This window comes from Ambystoma mexicanum, chromosome 5p (assembly GCF_040938575.1).
Source record: "Ambystoma mexicanum isolate Mex_15411 chromosome 5p, UKY_AmexF1_1, whole genome shotgun sequence".
In the NCBI taxonomy this organism is placed as follows: Eukaryota; Metazoa; Chordata; class Amphibia; order Caudata; family Ambystomatidae; genus Ambystoma; species Ambystoma mexicanum.
Genome location: NC_090930.1, coordinates 247,661,043 through 247,687,733, shown reverse-complemented (window position 1 = coordinate 247,687,733; position 26,691 = coordinate 247,661,043). Strand labels below are relative to the sequence as shown.

General features: G+C 46.8%; 1 protein-coding gene across 6 annotated transcripts in view; it reads left to right on the top strand.

Annotated features, from left to right (window-relative positions):
- STAG2 (STAG2 cohesin complex component) overlaps positions 1–26,691 on the top strand; it is a 2,060,662-nt gene that overhangs the window by 433,377 nt on the left and 1,600,594 nt on the right. For all 6 annotated transcript variants that reach the window (XM_069612659.1, XM_069612661.1, XM_069612663.1 and 3 more), the window contains exon 7: positions 11,456–11,552. In XM_069612659.1, coding sequence (XP_069468760.1) covers positions 11,456–11,552 — 97 coding nt within the window. The remainder of the gene's footprint in view (positions 1–11,455; positions 11,553–26,691) is intronic.

Sequence of the window (26,691 nt, the reverse complement as noted above, 5' to 3'; positions counted from 1 at the left end):
TCTGGCTCAGTAAGGTTTGGCGAGCTTGTTGGTGCCTAAGAAAACCAGTAACAAAAGTTCTGGGGACTGAATTGTTGAAAGAAAAACAGGGCTTTGTGATGTGCATGCTGCAATTCTAGCGGCAGAGAGAAAGTAATAGCCAGTATTTTGGGGATCCAATTAATAAGAACATTAATTGGGTCATCGGCTTCAACCTTACCTAGAATCTCATTAAAGCGTAGATTGTCCCTGTTATCTTCCAATTCAGTTTCATCAGATTCCAATTGGAAAAATTTTTGCTGCATATTTTTCAAGTGCCTCCACCCTGTACTCTGCAAAAGGTATTCTCTCAGCTTATTCTATCTGCCCCATCACCTGATTTTGATTTTTTAAACTTTTTATATCTCGTATATTAGCTGAGTGTCGTGCATGGAGATTGAAGTGCAAATATTGCTAAGTTCATCAATCATTTTTTCCATGTATGAGTTAGGCATAGTAGTGTCAGACAACTAAGCATTTTTGGTGCTACTAGCCATCTCCACAGGAGAGGCTATAATGCAGGCTGAGAAGTGATATGGTGTGAAATGGGCAATATACTGTTTAGACACGGGGTGTCAGTCAAGAGTAAGCCACAAAGGAAAACCCAGGGACGCGTGATCCATCATGCCTGGAGGTGAGAGATGCTGGCAAAGTGAGGATGCTTGAAGCGTTGCAGGAGGAGGCCATGTCTTGGATCAGGTGACCCACATAGCGCAGGCAAACGCTGCAGGAAAAACGGAGCGAATGTTGTGCTCACGGCTTGGCAGACAGTCATAAAGCGCACGGCAGGATATCGGTCTGCAGCACAGTTACAAAGATTACCACACTTTGGGTAAATATGGTGCGCTGTGCATCTGAGGAACACAGACATAAGCGAACATTGAAAGTGTTGTCATTCACTTTCATCAGCAGCACAGATATCGGGAGATAAAGAGCATCCGGTCAGTCACAGCCCACGCTTCCTCCGTAGAAGCAGAGACAGTCCCTCATTCATTCGCGGTAAGCATTACAATGTAAAATAATCATACCGAAATGAACGTCGCTTCATGCTTTTTCAAGAACCTATGTTTTTAAAATCATTTAAATTGTTAATCGGTCCATGATTCGACGAGTTTGTTTTGAAACTACTGAGCTATGCTGCCATTTCGGTGCCTCTTGGCCACGCCCACCCATTGCCTGAAGTGTTTAACCACATTTAAAGCACCTCTCACCTGTTTGAGGCGAAAGGTTGGAAAACTGCGGAATCAGTCTACCCACACAGCAGGTCACCACTTTGCTTGGCTATAACATTTTTTTTTTTTTTTTAAATTTTATTGGTTTAACAAATCAAACCTTTAAAATATGACACAATTCGAAACAAAACATTTAACATCTTAATGTCGTTATCACTCCTACTTATGCCCCTGATATGATCATCTCTTCTACCTTACACAAGTAGTGTACAGACCTTTCTCCAAGGTGTTTATCTCATAGGTCAGTCCACACTTGTTATACTTTCGTTTTGACGAATCGGGGATCAGACACTTGAGTTTTTAGATAACCTCTCCTCGATTACAGCCAGGAAAGAAGTCAGGGGCATAACTAGTTTCCGATCCATTCCACATTTTCTGCCACCACTTGTCCGCGTGCAGTGTTTGATGGTTTGCGTACCACTGTCCCAGATGAACAGATCTTTCATTTTTTAAAGAGTGGCAAAATAACACCAGGTGTTTAAGGGATTCCGGCTCCTTAAGGCAGATACGACAAATGGGATTTGGAGCAATGTCGTCTGCTCGCAGTCTGATGCGGTCCTTCGTCTTGAATGAATTCAGCCTGAATAACAAAAATAGTCTACGTGCCTTCGAGTTTGGAAAACGAATCATATAAGGCTGCAGTACGTTGTAGCTTTTGGCTTCAGCGGGCGCATCTTTCATCGCGCTGGCAGCTTGGCGTTCACTACCTGTGTCAATCCACTCAGCGCGCCAGATCTTCACTTTAGCTGCTGTCGGGTTTACGTGCAGGGCTTGTAAACTAATGTTGTTGATGGTTAATAAATCTTCACCTCGTTTTACCCACTGGGACAAAATGTCGGAGCCTCCACTGCACGCATTATGCAGGATCTTGAATTGTAGGATTCCCTCTTCAGTTTTGGATTTCCGGAACAACGATAGTTCGTTCCAGCAGACACTCGCATGCAATGAGACAAGCGCAAGTTCGTACCTTATGCATGCAGTAGATATTCCTATTGGTAGGCTTAGAGCCTTCGTCCAGAACATATGTTCCAGTGATGCCCAATGTGTAGACGGACAACCAAAGGCATTTTCAGCGGCGTATGTTAAAATCGGGACCACTTTCTGTTCGTAAACATTTCTCAGTGGTTGCATTGAGAATCGCCCAAATTTTTTATGGATCACAAGAGCCTGACGTCCACATTTCCTCTTTGATTCAGTCACCCAAGGGTCATCACAAATACTGGAGTTCAAAATCATTCCTAGATATTTTACAGATTTTGATGTGCAAAGGACCACTTGCTCTATTGACCACCTGTGTTTTGAGCACCTCTGGTTTTTGCGTGATCTTAGGTTCTCAAACACCAAAATTTCAGTTTTTGCATGATTTAACTTCAAGTTGTTTGTATTCACATATCCTTGAACCGCGTCTAGTTTGCGTTGGAGGCCGATCAGAGTTTGATCTAGAATTACTAGATCGTCGGCTTACAACAACCAACTTATCGGCCTTGAGTTGAGTTTTGGAGGGAAGGCTCTCACAGATTCGATTGCTTCTCCAATGTCGAAGATAAAAAGGCTGAAAATTGCAGCTGCCAGCGGGCATCCCTGTTTCACTCCCTTGAGAGTTTTGATTTTAGCGGATAGGGCACCCAAATGATCAAGACGAATTGAAATTGAGGTGTCGGTATGAAGCTCTTTGATTGCCGCAAGTAGATCTGCCCGACACCCCCACCCTTCCAATTTAACCCATAGCGCTTCGCGATCTATCATATCGAAGGCCATGGAAAAGTCAACAAAAGCTGCATACACCTTTGTGTTTGTGCACAGGCCTTCCATTTTTAGCAGGTTTAAGATTAGCAGGTTCAGTGAGCAACCCACCATTTTTACAAAACCTGCCTGTCTTTCGTCCACTTTTTTCGCTGTTTGTGCCCAATTAATTTGATTTGCAGCAAAGATGCGTAAAGCTTGCCTAGGACGTCAAGCAGGGCCACTGGTCTGTAATTTTTCGGTGACGCTCTGTTCCCTTTCTTGAATATGGGCACTATTATCTCTGACTTCTATGATGTCAGTACTTGCTTTTGCGAGTTTATTCTTGCAAAGAGATCGAAGCAAAAATCAGCCCACAGGTCTGGGAACTGTTTAATCATAAAGTTCGATAGGCCATCAGGACTCGAGGCCCTAGAGTTTTTCGTTCTCATTATTGCATCTCGTATTTCGTCTCTTGAGGTTTAGGTTCCAATCTGATTCGATAGGTGAGTGTGCATGCGGGACAAGGGACTTGTGATATAGCGCAGTGAAGTGCTGGACCCATTCAGCTTCCGTCACCTGACTTATAAGTAATGCCTCTTGTGGTGATTCCACCGCGTTTATTGTTCGCCAAAACTCACCACTATTCTTATTGGAAAGAATCTTCAACATTGCCTCTGCATCATTTTGATGTAATATAAACTGGTAACTTTTAATCCAGTTTTTGTAGGTTTGTTTTGTTACTTTGTTTCGTTGCATTCTTTCTTCTTTTGGACCTAGATTATTTTTTCGAATTTCGGCTCCCATGGCTCTTTTGCGTTGCATCACTGTTAGATCAAGTGTTTTTTCTTGAATGATCTGTTTTTCATTCCGTTATTTGTGCTTTTAAATTGCGCCAGTATGGGAGCATACTCAATCTCCAAAGGTATCTGCTTAAATTGGGAGCATATGGTGGCCACTTCGTGTTCTTCCAGTCTTATTCGGTTTCGATTCTGCTGAGATTTTTGAGCCCCATTTTTTTACTCAGGGCACCTTTTGTGTTGTAAAATTTTACTAAAACAAGAGTTGATGGCTGGAAGGTTTAGAATAAATCTTGACCTCTGGCATTGCTCTGGGCAACCCTCCAGACCATCGTTCTTCGCCTGGCAAGCCATTACAAAAGGGGAAAAACCATATGCAAATCAGGCTTGGTCCCACCCCCAAAGGGGTAGTCCAGCCCGAACTGCTAGGTCACATCCCTTTTGCACGAGACCACAAGCATCCCCAGACATGTTTCAGCCTTGTTGGGCGTCATCAGTGAGGAGTATCTTGGGTCTCTAGGCCCAGCAGGCAAGGGACCCACGTCTGGGCATACCCTTCCCACTCGGGGTGACAATAGCAAAACAAAAGAGTTGATGGCTGGAAGGATTAGAATAAATCTTGACCTCTGGCATTGGACCAAGCCTGATTTGCATATGGTTTTTCCCCTTCTGTAATGGCTTGGTAGGCTGAAAAACGATGGTCTGGAGGGTTGCCCAGAGCTTTGCCCGTGGTTATGATTAATTCAATACCTTCCAGCCATCACCTTTCTGTTTTGCTAAAGTCACCCCGAGTGGGACGGGTATGCCCAGACGTGGGTCCCGAGTCTGCCGGGCCTAGAGACCCAAGCTACTCCTCACTGATGACGCCCAACAAGGCTGAAACATGTCTGGGGATGTGACCTAGCAGTTCGGGCTGGACTGCCCCTTTTGGGGTAGGACCAAGCCTGATTTGCATATGGTTTTTCCCCTTCTGTAATGGCTTGGCAGGCTGAAAAACGATGGTCTGGAGGGTTGCCCAGAGCTTTGCCCGTGGTTATGATTAATTCAATACCTTCCAGCTAGCACCTTTCTGTTTTGTAAAATTTTACTACCAGCATTTCGTGGTCGCTGTTTATCATTGCACGAACGTTCAGAGATTTTGTTCTCGTGTGCACACTGTCAGAGACAAAAATGTAATCGATGGTTGAACTACAGAGCTCACGCTGCCAAGTGGCCCTTGGTGGAATGTCACCTTGGGTACAGCCGTTTAACATAGACAAACCTCTTACAGACATTTCGTCTGTCCAGGTTTGAGCAAGGCGACCTTTAGTGACGCTCTGGGGTTTAAAAAAATCGATATTTAGATCAGAGTATCATGCCTGTTCCTCTTGATGATTCAAGCAAATTGTCAATTATGGAGGAAACTTGGTCAATGAAGGAGTAGGATCCGGCGGCTTGATGATTCCAGTATACATTAAGTATGTGGAATACATCAGAAGGTGATGGTTTCTCTGTGAGCTTTCTTATTTCACATACTTGAATGTAGGGCGTATAATTTTTTAGAAGTTATCAAGCGGTAACCTGAAGACCGTTTGATCAGTGTTAACAGCCCTGCTATCGGGCGCCCCTTGTCCGCTTTAATAGCAGGGTTCAAAGCACATTCAAATTCGGAGATCACCGGCAGTTCACGCAGCCAAGTTTCTTGCAAGCATATGAGATGTAAATCTTGGGCCCATGTGTTATTTAACAAGTGGACAAAACCACGTGTGTTCCAGGAGGCAAGCAGACATTCTTGGGCCATGTTGGTCTTTGAGCATTAGCTGTGTTGCATACATTTAAGGCTGATGCCAGCCAGTTCCATTCCTGTGTTACTTCATTGCCTCGTGTGCCGTTTTTAGTGCAGTTTTCACCGGGATGACCTCTGATGCTCCGTTATTTATCGTTAATTTAATTTTATCCATCGTGCTTGTTCCGACTTCCTCGACAAGCTCCATGGGCTCAGAGTTCTGGTAAATATACGCAGAGTGATGCCTCTTGTTGATTGTCTCGTCTCCAATGGCTCGACTGAGCCATGCCGAGTGCATTGAGAATGTTCCAAAGATGAAGATGTTTCTGTACGTAAGGGCCGAGAGACACATAGTCCTGCAGTCTTGAATGGAATATTGCGTGTGTCTGGTTCTAGCAATTTATAGGTATCAAAGCCCAACGACAACAGATCTTCATCAGCCTCTAAAATAACATTTGCAATTATGTGAGAATTTATATGCAAAATCACTTTGTCTGTTTGCTGCTCGTCCGGAAATTCAACCGTTTTCAGGTCTTTCGAATCAAGTGAGCGCAACCGAGGTATATGATGAAGTAATCTCAACACGTTTGATCTGTTCAAAATTAGTTTGTCCCACCTACCAACCTCTCCAGCATTGTTTTAATCAAGCTAGGCACTTCGTTCGAACCCCTGTTTTCATAACGGTTCTCTTTCTTCTGATTGTTTATTTTAGACTGTGCAAAATAGCTATTGCCGATTTTTGGTAGTGGTAATTGTGGAACAGACAGGGTAGGCATCCCAGACCCTTCAATTCTTTTTGAGTGGTTCTCTCCATTTACTACTTGATGGTTGCCTTCGTCGAGATCTAACTTCATCTTCCTGTTGTTCAGCCTCTGCCTTTCCCATTTTGCTTGAAGTGTCATGAATTCTGGGCTCCTAGGTACAAAATCTGATTCTTCTATTTCTCTGACCAGGGGCACCTGCTCACATCTCCTCTGGTTAATGTCTCCTATTGATATCGAGGAATTGCTCTTGCTAACTTAGATTGTTGCTCTTTTTACCATTTGTGTTTCTTTTTCAACTTTCTTGGGAGCATTGGTCGTTTTCGAGGCCGGAAGCACTGACAGGCTTTTTTGTGAGCATAGGTCAACACTCGGTATTTCCATACTGGCTACACATTCTGTCTCAGGATCTTCATACGTTGATAAGTCTATTAACTCTGTCAATTGCCAAGTCTTCCTCGCAAGGCAATATTTCAGTAGATGTCTTCACGTTTTCTGCTGTTAACGGTTGCTCCAATGTTTTATCCTTAATTGTGTCTGCTAGTTTCAGGCTTGAGGTGATTGCTTTGTCCACCAATTGGAACATATTCATATTGCGTAAAAATTTCCGTGCTCCTTTTTGCTGTTTTTTTTTTTTATGAGCAGGTAAGTTCTTTTGCTTTTTCACCATCCGTGGAGGAGTTTTTTTTTGTAATCTTGTTTACTATGGCCTGATTTTGTGAGTCTTGGTTTCCAAAAATGGGAAATATCCCAGCCGGAGTCTCGGATGCTGCGGGGTTATCTCTCGTTTCGCCCACCTGAACCCTCTTTCCCAGAAGGCATTGAGCCGGATGCTTTTTGTAAGTCTGTTGGGGCCGGATATGCAGCATTTCTAGCTTGATGGAAGGCTGTGTTAAACGATATGTCCAGGGGGTTAGAGAACCCAACATTTCCGCGCTGTGGTGTGTTACAGATACTGGATTTCGCTAACGGAGTTTCGGACGACGGTGGTACAGCATTGCGCCCTGGTAGCTCAGGTGCATTGTCTTCAATTACAAGACTTTCTGAAGATGTAACAGTCAGGTGCTGAGATTGAGTCAGATGAACTTGGAAGGCCATCTTCATTGACCCCTGGACGGCATTAGAAGCAACTTTAGCGGAACAATGTGCCTCCGGCATCTTTGTCACGCTCGAGTCGCTAACGCAACTATGGATATCTCCTTTTTGAACGATCAGATTTCCGAAAAAGAGACAAAGCTTCTTTTGCGACCTCTGCGAACAGCTTTTTGTTGAATGTGTCGTTCTGTTTCACATTATTTAAGGAGTTTATTCCTACCAATATCTTTTGGGTTAGCTCCTCTTGTTTGGCCTTTTGGGCACAGTGTGATGCTTCTAGATGTAACACTTTTGAGTTCATCATGGCCAATAGAGTTGTAACGTCTTTCACATTTTCATTTAAAGATTCGTACAACTTAGTGAAAGGTGTTAGCGAAATGGCCATTGCAGATGTTAAAGCTATAAAAAGTTAATTTGCTGGTACGTGAGCACAGGGGGCTCCACTACCCTCACTTCGTCGCTCTTGATAAGGCCGGGGTACCCGTCTATGCCACGTCCTTTCTCGACGGATTTTAGGAAAAGGACGTTCAATTAACGATGAGTCTCTTGTGGGAGAGTCAGTTAATGAGTCTTCACTAGATGTAGCCTTGTTTTCCAGGCTTTGGGGTCTCTTCCGAGATGTTGATACTGGCAATCTTTTCTGGGAGTCTGCTACATTAGTGTGATGTGACGATGTTGTCTCATCTGAGGATACAGAAGTGGCTGCCTTAGGTCTTTTATAATTGCCGGATCCCCATATGTCACGGTTTACATTTGTAATGTTAACACAATTCCTTTTCATGGGTGCTTTAGATATCGCATCCTGCACGGGGGTAGATGTCACAGACTGTTTAAATGAGTGGGATTTTTAGATTAATCAATGTTTGAAGCACTGTAGAGACCACTTCCAAAGAGTTTTTTTTTTATCACAGGTAGGAGGACCTACATTATTGCCCCTCTGTTCACTACCTAAATATGGATCACACACTAAATCATCCGCGTTCAGTAGTGATGATATTAAGAGGGGGGATAGGCTCAGCAGCATTTGTCACTTTGTTTAGGGAAGAAAAATCACTTTGAATTATTGCGCCTACCTCGTGATTAGTTTCAGGAACATCAGTACAATTCACTGCACTCTTGGGATGCCATATCTCTGCGAGAGCAGCTGCGGCAGGGCAGACGCGGCGGGCCTCTGCCAAGTCCAACAGGCGCTGTGTTGCCTCTGCGTCGCCGGCCACGGCGTCGCATCCTCCTCCTGCATTCGCTTCCTGCGACTGGCTCTGCCCCTCAGCGTCAGTGAGGGCGTCCTCCGCCTCGTACAACAACGCCGCCTCTCCGACCTCACGCGACACACCACTCGCCGGCCCTGAGCGGCCGGAAGCTCGCACATCACCGGCTGTCTCTATGGAGGGACGGAGCTCGCCCACCCCTGCTGGTAAGTCCTGAACCACAATGAGCGAAATATCGCCCGTAGCGCTCTGACAACTTGCATTATTTGACATGTGCCGACATATGACTTCAGCTTGTTTAGGGCTACTTAACACGGGCGTAGGGTGGATTTTTCCACAGGGCTTGGAATTTGGGTGAGCACCCTCATAAGGTGTAATCCCACAAACTTCGTGTGGCAGGGGATGAAATACAATGTCTTGGATCGGAATATCATGGTCCGTAATGTGATCCAAATTTTCCGATGCAGATCGGCAGGAAAAGTATTGGCTCACCTGTTTGTTGCGTGCACCTTTCACTGGCAGCTCATCTTGGAATGCCATGCGTTTGACTTGCGCTCGTGTCCTTAGGGATGCGGATAAGTTCGATGGATCCATCATCCGCGCTCTGCCACTCGCCAAACAGTGGATTCCTCAGCCCTTAGACCTCGGGGCTTAACGCCGCAAGGGTGGGGGAGGCGGCCTTTTGTGTCTGGTGACCCAGTCAGGTGACTTGGTCAGGTGGTAGGAATGTTAAAGCCACAGGCACAACACAGGCACACACACCCCCTTCTCCTTTCTTCCTTTCTTCAGTTCTCCAGCAGGATGAGTCACTCGCCACAGCCAAACAGTGGATTCCTCAGCCCTTAGACCTCAGGGCTTAACGCCGCAAGGGCAGGGGAGGCGGCCTTTTGTGTCTGGTGACCCAGTCAGGGGACTTGGTCAGGTAGTAGGAATGTTAAAGCCACAGGCACAACACAGGCACACGCACCTCCTTCTCCTTTCTTCCTTCAGTTCTCCAGCAGGATGAGTCACTAGCCACAGCCAAACAGTGGATTCCTCAGCCCTTAGACCTCAGGCTATAAACAATATTCACTCTTAATCCCTAAAGTTGGACATCTGGAAAAAGAGGGACAAGCCACCAACTCCTCCAGTTGTTTTAATTCTGCAGCATTTGACATATTTGGTGCTTATAGGCATGAATACCCATTGCGTTTGTGACACACTGACTATAAAGCATTTGGGATCCTTTTCATGTTTCCTGTAACTTGACTTTATTTTGCAATACCAAAATGTTAATGTTCAGCTCTGATAGTCGTATCCCGGCTCGTCGTAAATAACAGCTCCCTGTTTTTTCTCCATAATGTTTGTCCAGTCCCTTTTTCCTACACACCCTTGGGACATTGCACAGAACAGAATCTGTTGCAAAGTAGTGTATTCTGAAACTTTCTGTTTAACACCATATCGGCGTGCCAGCGACTCCTCAAAGTGCCATGCCTCCCCTGCACATTCCACCAAGCTGCCAGTCCCTTTCTCTCCATTGGCTGGGACGGAGCCAAGAATTGGCAAATGATCGTTGGACTTACTTTCATCATAAGGACTCCATGGGGCAAAAGTCGGTTTCACCCTCTCTCCTTTTTAATGTTTTTTGCTTCCTCTCCATATCTTCAAAACACATACTTCCTACATATTGCTAATCCCTACCCAAGTGTCACAAGAGCTCCCTGTGTCTTAACCCTCTGCGTTGCTGGCACCACCCTGTTTGAAATAGCCATCTATGTCCTCCCTTCAGTCTTGTCGCTATGCAAAGACTTACCTGATCACTCTTCTCCACGCTTGCTTTGCTCCCCATACCGGATAAGTGGTCAGAGACCCTCTACGGTTCAGCCTGTCAAACACCCAGTCTCTGCTGACTGAAAACATATTTTAACACATTCTTGTGATCCATTGCGTCAACTGGTGACGGGAGCCAATCACCCAATTCTTCGTTTTGCAGGTGCTCTACACTTCCATCATTCTTTCATTTCGCAGTACCACCATGTGGGGACTGCTCTCTCCACAGTGCGCTGCACTGGACAGACAGGACGTCAGTCGATCCGCACCCAACCCAGGTGGGTGCCAAGACCCAGGTGTCTTGGGCCATCACCCTTAATTGCATGATAGGTGGGGTGGTTGCCATGTTTCACATGCCAGAACCCCATTGCCACAGTCGGTCCAGGTCTAGCATCAGGAGAATGCAGCACTGCTTTACCTATAATGAGAGTGCAGAAGAACTTAAACGCACGCTTTAGAGAGATCAACTTCCCCGATCTTGCTTTTAAGGCTGAATGGAGTAGAAATGAGCAGCCATCTACGTTGGTGGCTGGCTATACTCTTATATTTTCATACTGGGTTTAAAGGTCTTGTAGAGGCTCCTTGGTGGTTTCTATAGTGCCTTTGCCTGTTCTCCAGTACTTGCCAGTAGAATTGTATTGCTCAATGCATTACATTAAATAAAGGGGTGTTTTTCTGTAAGTGTACACTGCTGCCAATGCTGTGAGTGCTTGTGGCTTGATAAACTGTTTCGATCTAGAGACGGGAGTAACTTCTTGGAAGCCCTTGGGGGAAGCTACCTCTGGTTAAAAAGGCAAAATGCTTTTGCACATTCTCTTGTAGCTGAAGTATTTAATTTTTGGGTGATTGTTTTTTGTGGCTGTCAACCCAAATATGGCCTGGCATAAAAAGGTATTGAAATTATATTCAAGTGTGGCTGTGTAAAAGGTGATAAGAGAAGTAATGAAAGAAACTAAAGTAATGACCAATTTGTATTAGTGTGCAGGTCTATGTGGGGTTCTTTAATATTTTGTTAAACCATCTGTACTGTTTGTTTTTTTTGCAGTCTGTGGTTGACGACTGGATAGAATCTTACAAGCATGAGAGAGATGTTGCACTTCTAGATCTCATCAACTTCTTTATTCAGTGTTCTGGCTGTAAAGGTAAGATTTATGCTGCCAACCACCCACATTCAAAACTATTTTATCTTGAAGTATTTTGAACATAACTATCAAATGTCCTAATTTCCTGTGTGCTTAAGTTTTATTTTTGAAGCAAAACAAATTGGAGTGTAAATGTTGAAATATATAATATTTTAGTTTCATTTTTTTTAACAATACCACCAACTAAACTATATTTATTTGACCTTAAACGTTAGTATTGCATCTAAAGGGCTTCAATGGATGGTGTCCAATCTCCTGATGTGTTGCTTGAACGGCGCCTAGAGTAAAGACTGCTTAATTTAGTTAAATGCTTAACCTGATTAAAATCTGCTTCACATGGGACACATTTCAAATAGTTCATTGCTTTGAGCATTCCGTGCTTCTGATAAGATTTTGAAGCTGTAGTATTGTGCTTCATATGTTAAGTAGGGAGTCATATATTTTTTGTGCGAATAAAAATAACTCATTCCAAAGGTTTGTTGAAGCAAACACCTATACATCTGCATGAAATCTTTGAAGACAATGATAGTAGAGCTCATTCTTGTGTGCACTAGTCTTCTGATACGACTCCTCCATTGAGACTTCTGTGAACTCTGGTAGGCTCCATGTCCATTTCCTATTGTTTGTGAGCATTTTTGATCTCCATTTTTGGAGTATTTGTCTCATAAAGCTGGTGCCATGGATTCAGTTTCTTTGTGTTTGTTCCTTACATGATGGTGCTGTCTTGCCCATTTGGGCCTCCTGTTTTTTTTAAAAAAAGACTTGTCAGGGATACTTTTCGACAGTCCTTTGGTGAAGGATGTGAAACATCTATCCTAAGGCAATGAAACTTCCTTGTGGACAGCTATGGCAGAGCAGGTGGGCTTCACTCATCAGGCAAGTTGTATGAGGTCCAGTTTTCCCAATCCAGAAACAAAGTCCATACACTACATAGATATGTTACTTTCATGTATACAGTGCCTTATGTACTATTGGGTACCATTGGTATGGTCTCAAGGCGCTGGTATGGTCTCAAGGCGCTGGTAGGTTGAACGCCCTCGGGAACCGAAGTTCAAGTCAGAGAGAATAGAGTCTCAAAGGTGCGTGTGAGCACCGGATATGTGTGAAGCTGGTGTGGCATTCGTGTGATAGCTGCTTCTTAGCGGAAGGTGTGGCGGTTGAGAGATGAAGAGAATGTGTTGGTTTGATCCAGACCGATTCTGGCTGCGTTAGGCCTGAGGAGAACGCCTAGGCTGGATGGTGTGAAACCAGCAGTGTTTAGTTGGGGTGATGGGAAGTATGAGGCAAATGATGGTATACAGAACAGCTATACCGAATGGTGTCATAGTATTGCTGTGTTCTAGTTCAGTGGTGGTGTCAAAAAGAGAGTAAGCGTGGAGATGTGATATGGTGGTTTATCTTAGGTGCTTGAGATCGAGCCCACTCCAATAGTTCCATGTACTCCATCCGTTTCATGTACTCCGACTGTTCGATGCATTACGACCGTTTCAAGCACTCCAAGCCCTTCCTTTCAATGCACTTCAACCCGTTCCATGTAAGTCACTCCGTTCCATGCACTCCACTCCATTCAATGCACTTCAAGCTAATTTATGCAATCCAACCATTTTATGCACTGCTCCTTTCATTCGTTCTACCCACGTTATCCTTGCTCCATGCATCATTCACATACGTCCTCTTCGCACGTTCCATCTACTTCACTGCTTCCACCTATTTCACACGTTCTGTCCACTTCACCCGTTACACCCACTTCACCGGTTCCAACACATCACCCGTTCATCCACCTACTTCATCCGTTCTACCATTTCACCCACTTTACCCATTCTACACCCGTTCATCCGTTCCATCCACATACTTCATCCGTTCCATCCACATACTTCATCCGTTCCATCCACATACTTCATCCGTTCCATCCACATACTTCATCCGTTCCACCCAATAATACTGAAAATATATTTGAGACTTGGAATCTGCTCAGATTTACATGTTTTGCATAGCCTGTCATCTAGTGGTTGGCTCGAGTGTTGCATCTTACCATAATATCACTATTCAATGTGAACCTTCACACGCTGCTGTCCTCAGATTATTTTTATTTGTCATTGGTTGGCCACAATCATGAGAAGCTGGAGAAAGACCATTGTTACAATAGGTCAGTCTACTCTGAGGCTGGGCTACAGTAGTTTGACAATTGAAGACCACAAAACCCGTTCAAGCTTCTCGACAAACATCAACACACAGGTGAAAAGTAGGGCGAATACAGGGGTCGGGTAGGTGGAGGGTTGATGCATGGTTTTTTTCTCCAGCATTGGATCTTTCATGGATTCACATGCAGTGAATTGTCCCCGTCAGGCTGGGAAACACTGGTAACTTTGATTTAGTCATTTTCCTATGAAAAAACGTTGAAACCTTGAGTGTCCCATCGATGTGGTTGTGGGTGTTTTCAGCAGCACCAGTGGGACGTTGAGTGTATAGCTCTGCCCCAGCAGCTTCCCCCTCAGATTTCAACCGTCTTCCGAGCTGTTCGGATTCCTCTTGTTTCTCTCCTGAGAGAAAATTACATATAGTCAATCGATTTTGCTTCAAATTTAGTTTTTCGGTGCATCCGACGTCCAAATACATTGACTTTCAGTTCCAACATGGAAACTTCAGGGCCGAAAAAGTGTTTTAGGCCATGCAAGACCTGCAGCGTGAAACGTGTTTGAGGGCGACCGGCATGCAGAGTGCCTTTACAGTCTATACCTGAACCATTCGGCTGACCGCTGCAACATCTGCCAATGGTTCTCTGAAAAGACCCATAAGGACAGGAACCAACGCCTCATCTGCTGGCTCAATGAAGGAGCCTATCCGGCGTCTGAGGTTGGTTCGTCACGGAGTGGGAAAGCAACCACTCCCTCTGACAGGTGGTTACTGTCAAGACAGAGGTCCAGATCCCGAGGAGCTGGTGGCAAAGAAGCAAAAGACGGGTGAAGCAAAATTGTCTTCGGGGCACGATCAAGCCAAACACTCTTTGACTGTAAAACTACTTTGCAGTGCTGAAAAGGTCCAATTCCAGGTCTAAACACACTACCAAGGGTACATTGTCAAAGTCACTGTTGGGGCGAATTCTCATAAATGTGCTAATACCCTTCTCCTTAGAGACCCCCAGCAACTTTGCTGGATTTTGAGGACTTGATTATTTTACCTGTAAAGAGTGTGAGCCTTTTATCCCACTCATGTATTTTGATGTGTATTTTACACTTGTGTTCTTTGATTATGGAGTTTTAGATAACTCCATAGGCATCATCATGTGTGTTACACAGCACCCTCAGTGCAGTGACACAGGGATGCCTTTTAGACATCCCAAAGGTTTAAATACCTTCTCTGGGATAAACTGTTTCCCATAGAATGCGAAGGGAAATTGACTTCTAGTCTTTCCAAATTCCTGGACCCAGCGCGCACATCATCTTACAATAGAGTGCTGGAGGGGTTACACAGTAGCCCCTATTTCTAGATATTCATGTAGCAGTCAAATGCTACCCTTTCCTATTGAAAAGGCTGGTGGAAGTGGTTTTACAACAAACTACCATGATTTTTCACCGACCGCGAAAATCCGTAGCTACAAATCACAGGAGACGTGTTTTTCAAGATGGTGCCTTAAACCCATTTGTTTAAACCGGTCCCGGTGGTCTTTTTTTGCCGTTACTTTTTGGAAAGGTGCTAGTGTTTGTGTCTGCGCGCCAAGCCAGGTTTGGTCCCTTTGTTCTTATGCCTTTGGCGGGCTTCAGGACTGAAGACCGCCTCTGGCGCCGGAGTGTCTGGGGTGGGCAGGAAGTGAGGGAGGTGCCTGAAACTCCCTGTGCTTAGTCTCCTAGGAGACCCAAATGCACTCTGGCGTGATTGGCTGGTTGACTGTCTGGCAAGGACAGCCACCCTGCTGGCTGAGTGACAGCTAGGCTGGCATGAAATGGAGAGAACTGTTTAAAAGTTGAGTCTCTTGGACTGGAAAGCAGAGTCGACCACTGGAACGAAAGAACCAAAGAGCTGGAAGAGGACAGCTGCTGCAACTCCTGGACCGTTGGTTTGCCCGGTGAAGCCCTGCTGCAGGTTCGAATTGCCAAGTTCATCTTGACAGAAAAGTCCCTTCTAGGATGACTTCTCCCTTTGAGTTGGTGGGACCAATCAACTCGTAAGCCACCAGGATACCATTTTCAAGGCTGGTTAGGAATAAACGGGGGAGATGGATACCAGCTTGTGTGCTTGAATCTGCAGCTACTGGAACTGTAAAGTGACTCCATTTTATTTGTGTTTTCCGACGATCCCGTGCAGGAGTCCCCCGACGTCCTCCCTCTTGTCCCCACAACTGAGGCTCAGGAACCGTGAGATCTGCAGGAACTGCCAGGAACCAACGACTTCGGCTGCATTTGTTTCTTCATTCTAAGGTACGGTGCCAACCCGATTAAGTTAATGCCAATCTCGCAGTGAAAGTTCATGAAACTTTCCCAACTTACAGTCCTAATCAGCTTGTGACCCAACAAATGATTTTTTTTGTTTCCTAAACTACTACTGAGAACTTCTGCAAAGACTTTACCGTTTGATACCAGAACTGCTCTTACCTATCCAGAACACAAGGCCATTGACTTTGGCCTAGGCTTATTGACTAGAATCGAACTCTTCTGGTGAACTGAAACTATTTGCACTGTCTAATAAGTATATGTGATCTATTCTACTTACCTTCTGCCTTTTGCTCCCTTCTAGGTAACTGAACTGCCATTTGGCTCCTATTTCAGGGGAGCTCAAGCTGTCGAACAAGCTGAGAGTTTTGTATTGTAGTGTATTGGTGCAGAATATTAAGTTGCCTACTTCTAGTGAAATGTTTTCCAAATGATTGTGTAATAGTGTTTTACCAAGAAACCTTGAGTGTAAGTGTCTACTTGAACCACTGTGATTGTAAGACCTCTGTGTAACCTCTTCTACTGCATGCAATTCTGCCTAACATTCACCGTCGGAGAAACCTAGAGAGTAGGGCTTGCACCCATCCTCAAAATCCGCTGACCCATCCAGGAAATCTCCTCTGTCGACGGACGCACATCAACCAAACGGCTACGACATCCTCCTCAACCTTGTTGTTGAAAAAATCTACCTTTACGAGTAGCAAGCACCACTTGTTAAAAATCAAGAGATCCTCCTCCGGCCATGAGTCATCAATGCACCAATCAACGACTAAATGGTCATCAAAGCGGACGTTAAAACCATTAAGGCTGGAATCGGCCACTACGACTGCACTTTTAGCCGGGGGTCTACGGCTCGTCTCCATTCGAGCATTTAGACCACCAAGAAAGTCACCTGCTGAAAAGTCGACGTGTCGGTCGACCATCAGGGTGAAAGTTTCAGAATTTCAGATTGAAGGCAACGTATTGTCCCCTAAGGGTTGTTTAAAAACCTCAACTGGGACCACAGTACAGCGCGTCCAGGCTTCCCTGGGAATCTCCCAGATTGAATACCCAGTTAACATGCCAGAAGACATTTTGCGGCATGACATTACATCAGATTTTGAGTCTCTGCCATACGAAGGCCAAGGTCTTTCAATCAGATCCTGAAGAAGGAACTTCTGATCCTCCCATCAGGGACCAGCTAGAGTGGAAGATGCGCGTCTAGGGTCTCAGACACCTACTCTACCATTGACATCTAAAGGATTAGGAAGTATGCAGACATAATACTCCCTTATAAATTCTCAATCCCTGCTTTCCATGCATGTCCTTAATACACTCCAGTATCGATTAGGTCAGCTTGATGCCAGACTTCCTCTTCCTCAAGCTCAAACATTTCACCCATATGGAGATCCACACGTTAAAGAAGGGATGCAACCTACCCTTCTCGAGACCAGGGCGCACACACCTTAAGATGCAAACACCTCCTAGACCTACACGTACATAGTTGCGAAGGAGGGAACAAAAGGACGGTGAATTGCTAGACACCGAACAGGACACTGATCTGAGGGATATAACTTCAACTGCCTCCTCCTCTCCAAGGAGAGCAGACACATGGGACACAGATCCAGACCAAGATGCACCGGGTAGCCTGGCTCAGCCTTCACCCCTGGACGATATTGCAGCTTTTCACTCCATGATGACCAAACCATGCCAGGAGTTTGGCCTAATTTTGGATGAAGAGAAGGATTGTTTCCTCTTCAACCATATGGGTAAACAGTGGAAGGCAGTGGTTTCCATACCCATTCTGGATCACGTTTGTCAGTGGGGCCTCTGTAGCATGAAACGCCCTTTTAAGGAGCTTGCAGTGAAAGGAAGGTTTGAAAAGAAGTTCAAGTCTCCAGATACTACTCCGAAATGCCTCACTTGGCAATGGTCTCGGTGGCATCAAGCCGTGAGGCTTGAACACAGCACAAGTGTGCCAATCCGCCAGACAACGAGAATCGAAAGATAGATTCCTTTGGAAAGAAAGGTCTCGCTACTGGGGCGACAACTGTAAAAGCAGCCAACGCCCTGGCAATAGTCGCTCAATATGATGGAGAGATGGGGGCACCGTCTGGCCCCCCTTATTGGAATACCTGCCGCAACAGCAGAGAAAGGAGGCTATGCTGCTCGTGCGAGAAGCCTCGAATCACAGATAACATGGCTGTATACCTTGCTGGAACTGGGTTTAAGCAGATCGGCAACGGGGTAGTCCGAAGACGTCCGGCATGGCTACGCTGCACAGACTTTCGCCAAGAAGTGCAGCAAAAGGTTATCTATGCCCTGCGAAGGGGAAAATCTGTTTGGTGACATCGATGAAGCCCTTAAGGCCATGAAGGCTCACTCAGACACGCGGGTACATTTCTGACTGCCCTTCAAAGCAGGAGGTCCTGTTGCTCCTTTCAAGGAGTCTCGGGCAATGCAAGATTATCACGCTCCAGAGACAGCAAGAGCTATAGTAGGCCTGGATATTATTCAGGGATATAAGCACAATTATCAATCCTCCCAGCGCAATAGAGAATACCAATGGCAAAGAGCGCGGATCTTCCACCTCCCAGAGGTCCGCAGAATAAGACACACCAATGACTGCCACAAGGGCAGTCAGGTGGGGGAAATGTGGAATCCTACCTCGATGAGTGGCAAACGACAGGAGGTGGGTGCTAGTTGCAATCCAGTACGGCCACTTGAAGTTCAAGCGCCCACAAATCCTGATCTGATTCCTCCCCAAACTCCCTCCCCCCTCCCCCAGCCCTTAATATAGGTATCTCACCCACACCATCAAGTCTCTTACGGCACAAGATATGTTGCATGCTAAAAAAGAGCCCACGGGGGAAAGTGCCTCTCTCAGCAAGAGGAAAGGAAGTATACTCAAGACACTTGGTCAATAAAACAGACTGTAAGTGGCGATCTATTCTGGAGCTGCGAATACTGAACATCAAAAAACAAATTCAAAATGGTAACGCTCCAAGAGGTTATAAAAAGCCGTTCAGCCCCAGGAGTTCCTTGTGGCTCTAGACCCCAAAGATGCATACTTCCATGTGCCAAAACATCCAAGGCACCGAAAGTACCTCAGATTCGTAGTGGGCGAAAGCCATTATTAATTTCGGGTTCTCCCTTTCGGCCTAGAATTGGCACCCAGAACATTCACTAAGTGCCTGGAACTAGGAGCAGCCTTCCTCCGAAAGCAAGGCCGCCACGTTTACCCGTTCTTGGACGATTGGCTAGTTCAAGGATCAACGTATCAACAAACCTCAGTGTGTTAACCAAGCAGACGCTCTGATGTTGGGCTTTACAATCAATTATAGAAACTCATGTACAGTTCCCTCAAGGAGCTTGGTTTTCCTGGGTGCACAATTCCTTACAAGCCACAATCTGGTCAAACCTTCTGCGGAAAGAATCAAATGATTGATCACTCTAGCGAGCTCATTCACACCGAACAACCTAGTCAGACCGCTCATACGTGGCTCTTCTGGAACCATGTCCTCTTGCATTCCGCTGATTCCCCACTGTGGTCTTCACATGCGGCCAGTGCAAACGTTTCTCGAGACCAGATGGTTCCAAATCCGGGGTTCCTGCTTAGACAAGGTAACCATCTCCCGGACTCTCAGACATACTGAAATGGTGGACACGCCCCTTCAGCATCACAAAAGGAATGCCCCCGATAGAGGCACATTTCCATTTTACCATCGTGACCGATGCCTCCCAGGTGGTGATGGGGTGCCCATTTATACCAGCACCAGGTCAAAGCCCTCTGATCCCCCGAGAAAGCCTTAATACACATCACTGTACTAAAATTACGAGCAGTGCACTGGGCTCTGAAATCCTTTCTTCCTCGAATTGAGAATTTGGTGGTGCGTGTCCTCACCTACGACAAGACCTCTGTTTTACCTAAGGAAGCAAGGCGGAACGTGATCAGACGTCTTATCCCAGGAAGCACAAACCATTGGGCTTCAGATTTTACTTCAGATCTTCCACTTGCCCAGGATGCAGAACAAGCAAGCAGACACCCTCAGGAGGGACTCCACGCAGATAAACGAATGGCAACTGCACAGCATCCAGATTGCCAAATTGTTCTCAAAATTGGGTCAGTCCCCTCTATACCTCTTCGCCAGCCCCAACAAACAGTTACTGCTCACATTGTATTGCTCCTTTTCTTTGATTCACATGTTTGCACAAACTACGGTCTTCTGAAGGGGTGTTCATCCACCACAGCGCTTTGTAGCCATACTAATAGCTGTAGGCCCTACACAAATATCAAATAACATAACATGGTCCTACCTTCTCATATCCCCCTTCTCTTGAAATGTACTACTCTGGTCTTTATAACACTGTTTCTGGGGAAGGAATAGTACCTGAATTACATTAGGGATGATATAGGTCATTCATTCATTATATACTTTTCATACTCTCTTCCCCTTTCTATAATATGAAACTTGGGAGTACCCTGTGAGTTGCGAAAAATTGAATGGAAGTGACTTTTTCAGTATTGGATCTTTCCTTACTCTTAAGTGTCCTCCATACTGCATGGGGGTTCCTCGCTAGGGACGGGGGACACAACCTTTTTCACCAGAAAAAATCTTCTTCCTCTTTAAATTTAAAGGTGCGCGGCGGTGCTGCCCTGTGAGCGTGTGCTCCCCTGACTCCGCCCACCGGCACTACTCCTCAGTCCCCTTTTCCGCATTGACGGGAACGGGCTTGTTTCACCAGTGCTCTTGGGTTTGGCTTCAGCCTTGTAATAACACCTGCTCTTCCGCTGAAACTTTCTTCTGTCTTTTTGTCTTTTTATTAATCGGGTACTCTGTCCTCTGCCGCCACGCTCCTCCCTGGCGCGTGTCGACATCAGCGGGTTTTGGCAGGTGCCCAGCCTGCGAGGGGCTCTTCACCATGTCCGATCCCCACGCTCTTTGCCTTCACTGCCTTGACAGCGGCTGGGAGGGTTGTACCGTGTGCGACGCGCGTACACTGTGTGCTCTCAAGAACAGACTAGCTCGGTGGAGGGAGCTCTTCGAGAAGTCTCCTCCAGAGGACTTATAAGTCAAGGCCAGAGGTAGGGTCACTCTTATCCTGCGCACCCTATCAAGGGCGACTCCTTCCCAAGGAAACACCAGAGCAGGAGGAACCATCAGGTTCTCGCACCAGCACTGGTACCGAGGCTGTTTAAGCTTCTGGCAGCCAGGCCGAGGGGGGTCATCAAATCCTTCCAGAGACAGTGCTGAGGGACTGCAAGGTTCTGTTACCGGGTCTACACCCTAGTACTGGCTAGATGTCCGAGGGGGTGCTGACACATTGCATTACCAGGGACACTGCCGAGGGCAATACACCTTCCAGGCCTCGTCCTGAGGTGCATGGTAGGTCTCGTGCTCCACTGCCGAGAGTCCTTGAGGAGGCCGGGCCCAGTGAGCCAAGCACTGTGACTTCGGCACGCAACTCGACAAGATCGCCACTCGTCCTATAGCGGAGCAGGTGGGAGAACGAGTTACAAGGTGGGACTGGTGTCAACCAGGTATCTGGCCTTCAGCTTATCCATCAGCAGCGCAGGGCAGGTTTACCCTGTAATCATCTAGACTGAGTACGCACTGGCCTCAGCAGCCGCTCGCTACCGAGTCAACCTCACCTGCCACCCCACTGGCCTGTGAGGACAGGTTTTTTGAAATATTCCTCTTATGAGTTCTCCTCAGATTGGGGCCATCCTTCCTCCGGCCCTTCCGCCTGCACCCATAGTCATTCCTCCTGTGGCTCCAGCGCTGTTAGGCATAAACCTGTGCAGTTCCCTTTGGGAACACTGCAAAAGATTTAAGACTACAGGTGTTAGCAGTAAACCCACTTGGTAGCAGTCTGTACCACCCAGATTTACCTGGTAGCTGTGGCTGAGCAGTCAGACTTCCCTCAAGAAGAGTTAGGCAGAATGCAAAGTATACACAATAGGCACTCAGATACAACAATACAAGCAAACCCTGACCAGAGCTTTGGTATCAAAGTTTCTGATGTTTGTTAATCTGCTTAGAATCACATGCTGTGCATAGGTCCGACATCCAGTGGTCACTGCGGAGTATTGCATTTTGTTTTTCGTAGTCGAAAAGGGGACGTCGACAAGGCGTGTCTGTAACACTATCCCTATAGTGACGTGCGTTGTACCCACAATCCCTCACGCGTCGAGGTCCCTCAGATTGTTTTTTTCCGCCCAGTTTCTGGTCGCCTTTCGCGGAGCTCCTAGAGAGACATTGCTATACTTGCCACGGACCTCGGTCCTTTTGTCATAACTTTATATACTGATAACGATCCCTCCCCCTCGACGTTAGCTGTGAAGCTGTTTCTCCGCCGAACTGATTTTCGACGGAGAATAAGAGCGGAGGAGATCCTTCGGCGCTGCCGAACACGTGGCCTGGCCTCGACGGCCAACTTACAGTAGGGAGAGTGGGGGTTAAAACTTTCTCTTCTCTTTGAGAATGTCTTTCTTTCTCCCCTTTCTTTCCCTTGGGGTTGTTATCGCCAGCTATTATTGCCTCGGCTATGGAGAGGACACCATTTAAGTTTTGCCAACGCTGCAGGGGCAAATATACTTGGAAAGATAAGCACAAGCTCTGTAATCGTTGCTTACCCCTCGATCACATAGAGAACAGCTGCGCAGCCTGCAAGCTCTTAAAACCCAGGACTCTTAAAGAACGTAGGGTTAAGAGGTGGGCGGACTACGCGATGTCGAAGTCAGTTTTCTCACCCGCTGCCGCTGTTACTGAAAGTGACGAGGAGTGCGATAACTCGACGTCCGTTACGGAAGTCATGAACCCCCAGAAGGAGCGCTCCCGCTCCTCGTCGTCCGTCCCCGGCCCCGACGGGCTCGGCTCACGCCCTGCTTATGGGGATGAACACCCCGGCGACAAGGACGCACACAAACCCCATAAGGCTAAACACACTACCCACGGCTCTTCTTCGTCGAGAACGAAGGATCCATCAGCGCCGAAGGGGACGCAGGGCACTCCGGCGTCTACCGCAGACCGTAAAGGTCACAAGCCCCACCGCAAACGCAACCGCGACCAGCGATTGGGCTTCCATCTAACACGGGCGCTACCCCAAAAACATCCGACGCAACGCTCCATAGAGCGACCGTCAAGGTACAACGCGCAACGCACACAACGTCGACACCAGAGCCCTCGACGGACAAAATCGTGGTCGAGAGCCTAGCGAGAATTGTCGCCGAAGACAAACGTACGCGGACGACGAAACAAACGTCGAATACCGCGTCGAAAAAACATAAAAGTAGCCAGGAACTCCCCCTTTCTCCAAAGGACGCTTCCGAACTACCTGAAGGCTTTTCAGAAGGAGACGGGAACCTCTCGTCGACGTTGTGGGAGCGTTCGAAACGATTCGAAGGCGAAAACACTAATTTCCCCCCTCTAGACTATTCAGGGGTACCCCATGAGACCCTTGAAAGACTCCATTCTTGCATGGAGAAAATGGAAAGGTTTCTAGGAAACCAAGACCCACCCACTCACAAAAGACAAAGAGAATGGCCACAGGATGACCCTAGAGTCAAGATTCCTAGGCTGGTTGACCTCACTGAGGAGGAGCAATACCTCCAAGAAGATGAGAAGTGTTTGGGTGGAGAAGAAGAGGTAGAACTTGAGGAAGAGGGGTTCGAAGAAGATCCTTACACCACTGCTACAGGGTTTGAAGAGGATACAGCCACCTCGCAGCCCTGGCATTTACCGTCAGTGCAGCCTTGGCAATCCCCATCAGTACATTCAGACCCTGATGCCTTTCTCCCTTCTCCTCTCAAGGATTCACATGGGAACTCCTCTCCCATAGATGACCAACCTTCCCTCAATGCACTATTGCGCAAGGCAGCAGCGCATTTTGAGATTGATACAGGGGAAACTCTTCCAGACATTGACTTTGTAGAAAAAGTCATCAAAGAAAAAGCCCCTGTTAGCCAATCTATTCCACTTCTGGCTTCTATTAAAAGAAGAATTTCTCCTTCCCTTACTAACCCAGCTTTAGTAAGAGGGGTCAACCCTAGAATAGAAAAGCTCTTCAGCCCTTCATCCTCTGACCCTTTATACATCAGAGGACACTCTATTCCGGACTCCCTTGTGGTTACCAACACAAGAAAAAGAGCAGGGGTGCCACTATCCACTAGTGAAGCACCTCCAGACAAAGAAGGCAAAAAACTCTACGCACTGGGGAAGAGAATCACGACCTCCGCCGCCTTCTCTACTAGAATTGCTAATAACAACTCACTTTTAGCTAGCTACGCAGATGCACAGTGGAACAAGCTGCGCAGCGAAGCAGAGGAAGCACCTGAACCTCTGCGTTCTCGCCTGCTAGCTATAATATCAGAGGGCACACTGGTAAACCAGGGCATCGTTAAAAACTCCCTAGATGCCGCTGAGACGGCTGGCCGCTCCCTAGTGCAGGGAATACTTCTCAAGCGCCACGTTTGGCTACGCAATTCAGGTTTTAAGCCCGAAACCCAAGCCTCCCTCATAAATAAACCCATTGAACAGACGCATCTGTTTGGGAAAGCAGTAGATGAGGCCCTAGAACATGCTAAAAAAGAGTTTGATACCATCAAGACTCTTGATCAAATTTCTAGGCCCCCTAACAGGCGAGGCTATGGTAATAAACGCTCCTTTCGTGGCCAAAGACAGCAACAGAACCAACAACAACAATATTACTCTGGCTCCAACTGGCCCACTAACCAGGGTAACACCCAGTTCAGTCAAAGAGGCCAACGCTGTGGCAAAGGAAGAGGTCGTGGCTCCATCCCCAGAGGTTCCACGCCCAATACCAGCAAATGACCCGAAAATTCGGGTCCCCTCCCATGCATCACCGGTCGGGGGCCGTCTAACATCGTTCCTTTCAGCATGGGAGGGAATCACGTCAGACCGTTGGGTATTATCCACCATAGCCCACGGATACTGCATCGAGTTCAACGGTTCCCCGAAGTACAAACCCCCACGGAACCGACGCATGACACCGCAACACCTCTCCATTCTTCTTCAAGAGGTGGAAGAACTACTGAAGAAAGAAGCTATAGAGCCCGTCCCCCTATCACAGGTAACAGAAGGTATTTATTCAGTGTACTTCCTTGTACCCAAAAAGGACTTAACCATGCGCCCTGTATTAGATCTGCGCCCAGCGAACATATTTGTCAAACCCCAAAAGTTTCGTATGGTGACCTTACAGGAGGTAATCCCACTGTTATCACAACGGGATTACATGACAACACTGGACATGAAAGATGCATACTTTCATATTTTAATGTTGACATCGCACAGAAAATACCTCAGGTTCAAAATGGAGGACAAACACTACCAGGTCAGAGTACTACCCTTCGGGATAGCATCTGCACCAAGGGTATTCACGAAAGTACTGGCAGTGGCAGCGGCCCACCTGCGCAGATTATCCATCCCGGTATACCCTTACCTCGACGACTGGCTCATAACAGGGGATTCTTATGAAACATGCTTCTCCAATACCCAAAAGACCGTAGACCTTTTGTCCCAACTGGGCTTCTCCATCAACGAAAAGAAGTCCAGCTTAGACCCCAGCCAAACCAAACAATTCCTAGGGGCTCTAATTCGAACAAAGGACGGCCTTGTATTCCCCTCCAACGAGAGGGTCCAAAACATGCTGTTTCAAATTCCCCATTATGTAGCAGGCCGAGAGGTGACGGTACGCAAAGCAATGCGCTTGCTAGGGATGATGGCGTCATGTATTTATTTGGTACCTCACGCGCGCCTGCGCATGCGCCCAATGCAAGAGTGGCTCTACAGCCAGTGGTGTCAGGCCAGCGGACAATGGGACGATCTAGTGGTGGTCTCGCAGGCCTTGGTTCTCTCGCTACGGTGGTGGACAAAAGAAAACCTGTTATTAGGGAAAACTTTTGCCACACCCGCAGTGGAAGCCACTCTAACCACAGACGCATCCCTTACAGGATGGGGGGCTCACCTATCCCATCAGACGGCCCACGGAGTTTGGACTCCGAGCTTAGCATCCAAGCATATAAACCTGCTGGAACTACTAGCGGTGTTCAAAGCACTGAAAGCCTTTCAGAAACAGCTACAAGAAAAGACAGTGATGGTCCTCACAGACAGCACCACAGCCATGTACTACATCAACAAGCAAGGAGGCACTCACTCTCCAGGACTGTCCAAACTGTCCCAGAATATATGGAAGTGGGCTCTCAGACACAACATGTTCCTACTGTCACAACATGTACCAGGGGAACTCAATCTTCTAGCAGAAAAACTCAGCAGAGACTTCCCCCTGCCCGGAGAGTACGAATGGCAATTACTCAAAGACATCGTCTTAGACGTCTTCACTCAATGGGGTTTCCCGGAAATAGACCTGTTCGCAACTCTGGAAAACTCACAATGCCAAAGTTACGCCTCCAGGTACCCCCAGAACCAGTCCAAGGGGAACGGTCTGTCGATTCTATGGTCAGGGAAATTTGTTTACGCCTTTCCCCCGACTCCCCTTCTCAACAAAGTGGTGCACAAGATGCATCAGGAGCAGGTTACAATGATACTAGTGGCCCCAATGTGGGCCCGGCAGCCATGGTTCGCTCACTTGATGGAGATGTCCCTATCTCCCCCAGTGAAACTTCCCTGCCCGTACAACATGCTGTCACAAGACAAGGGCAGAACACTGCATCCATGCCCTCAGACCATGAACTTAGCAGCCTGGCTCCTGAG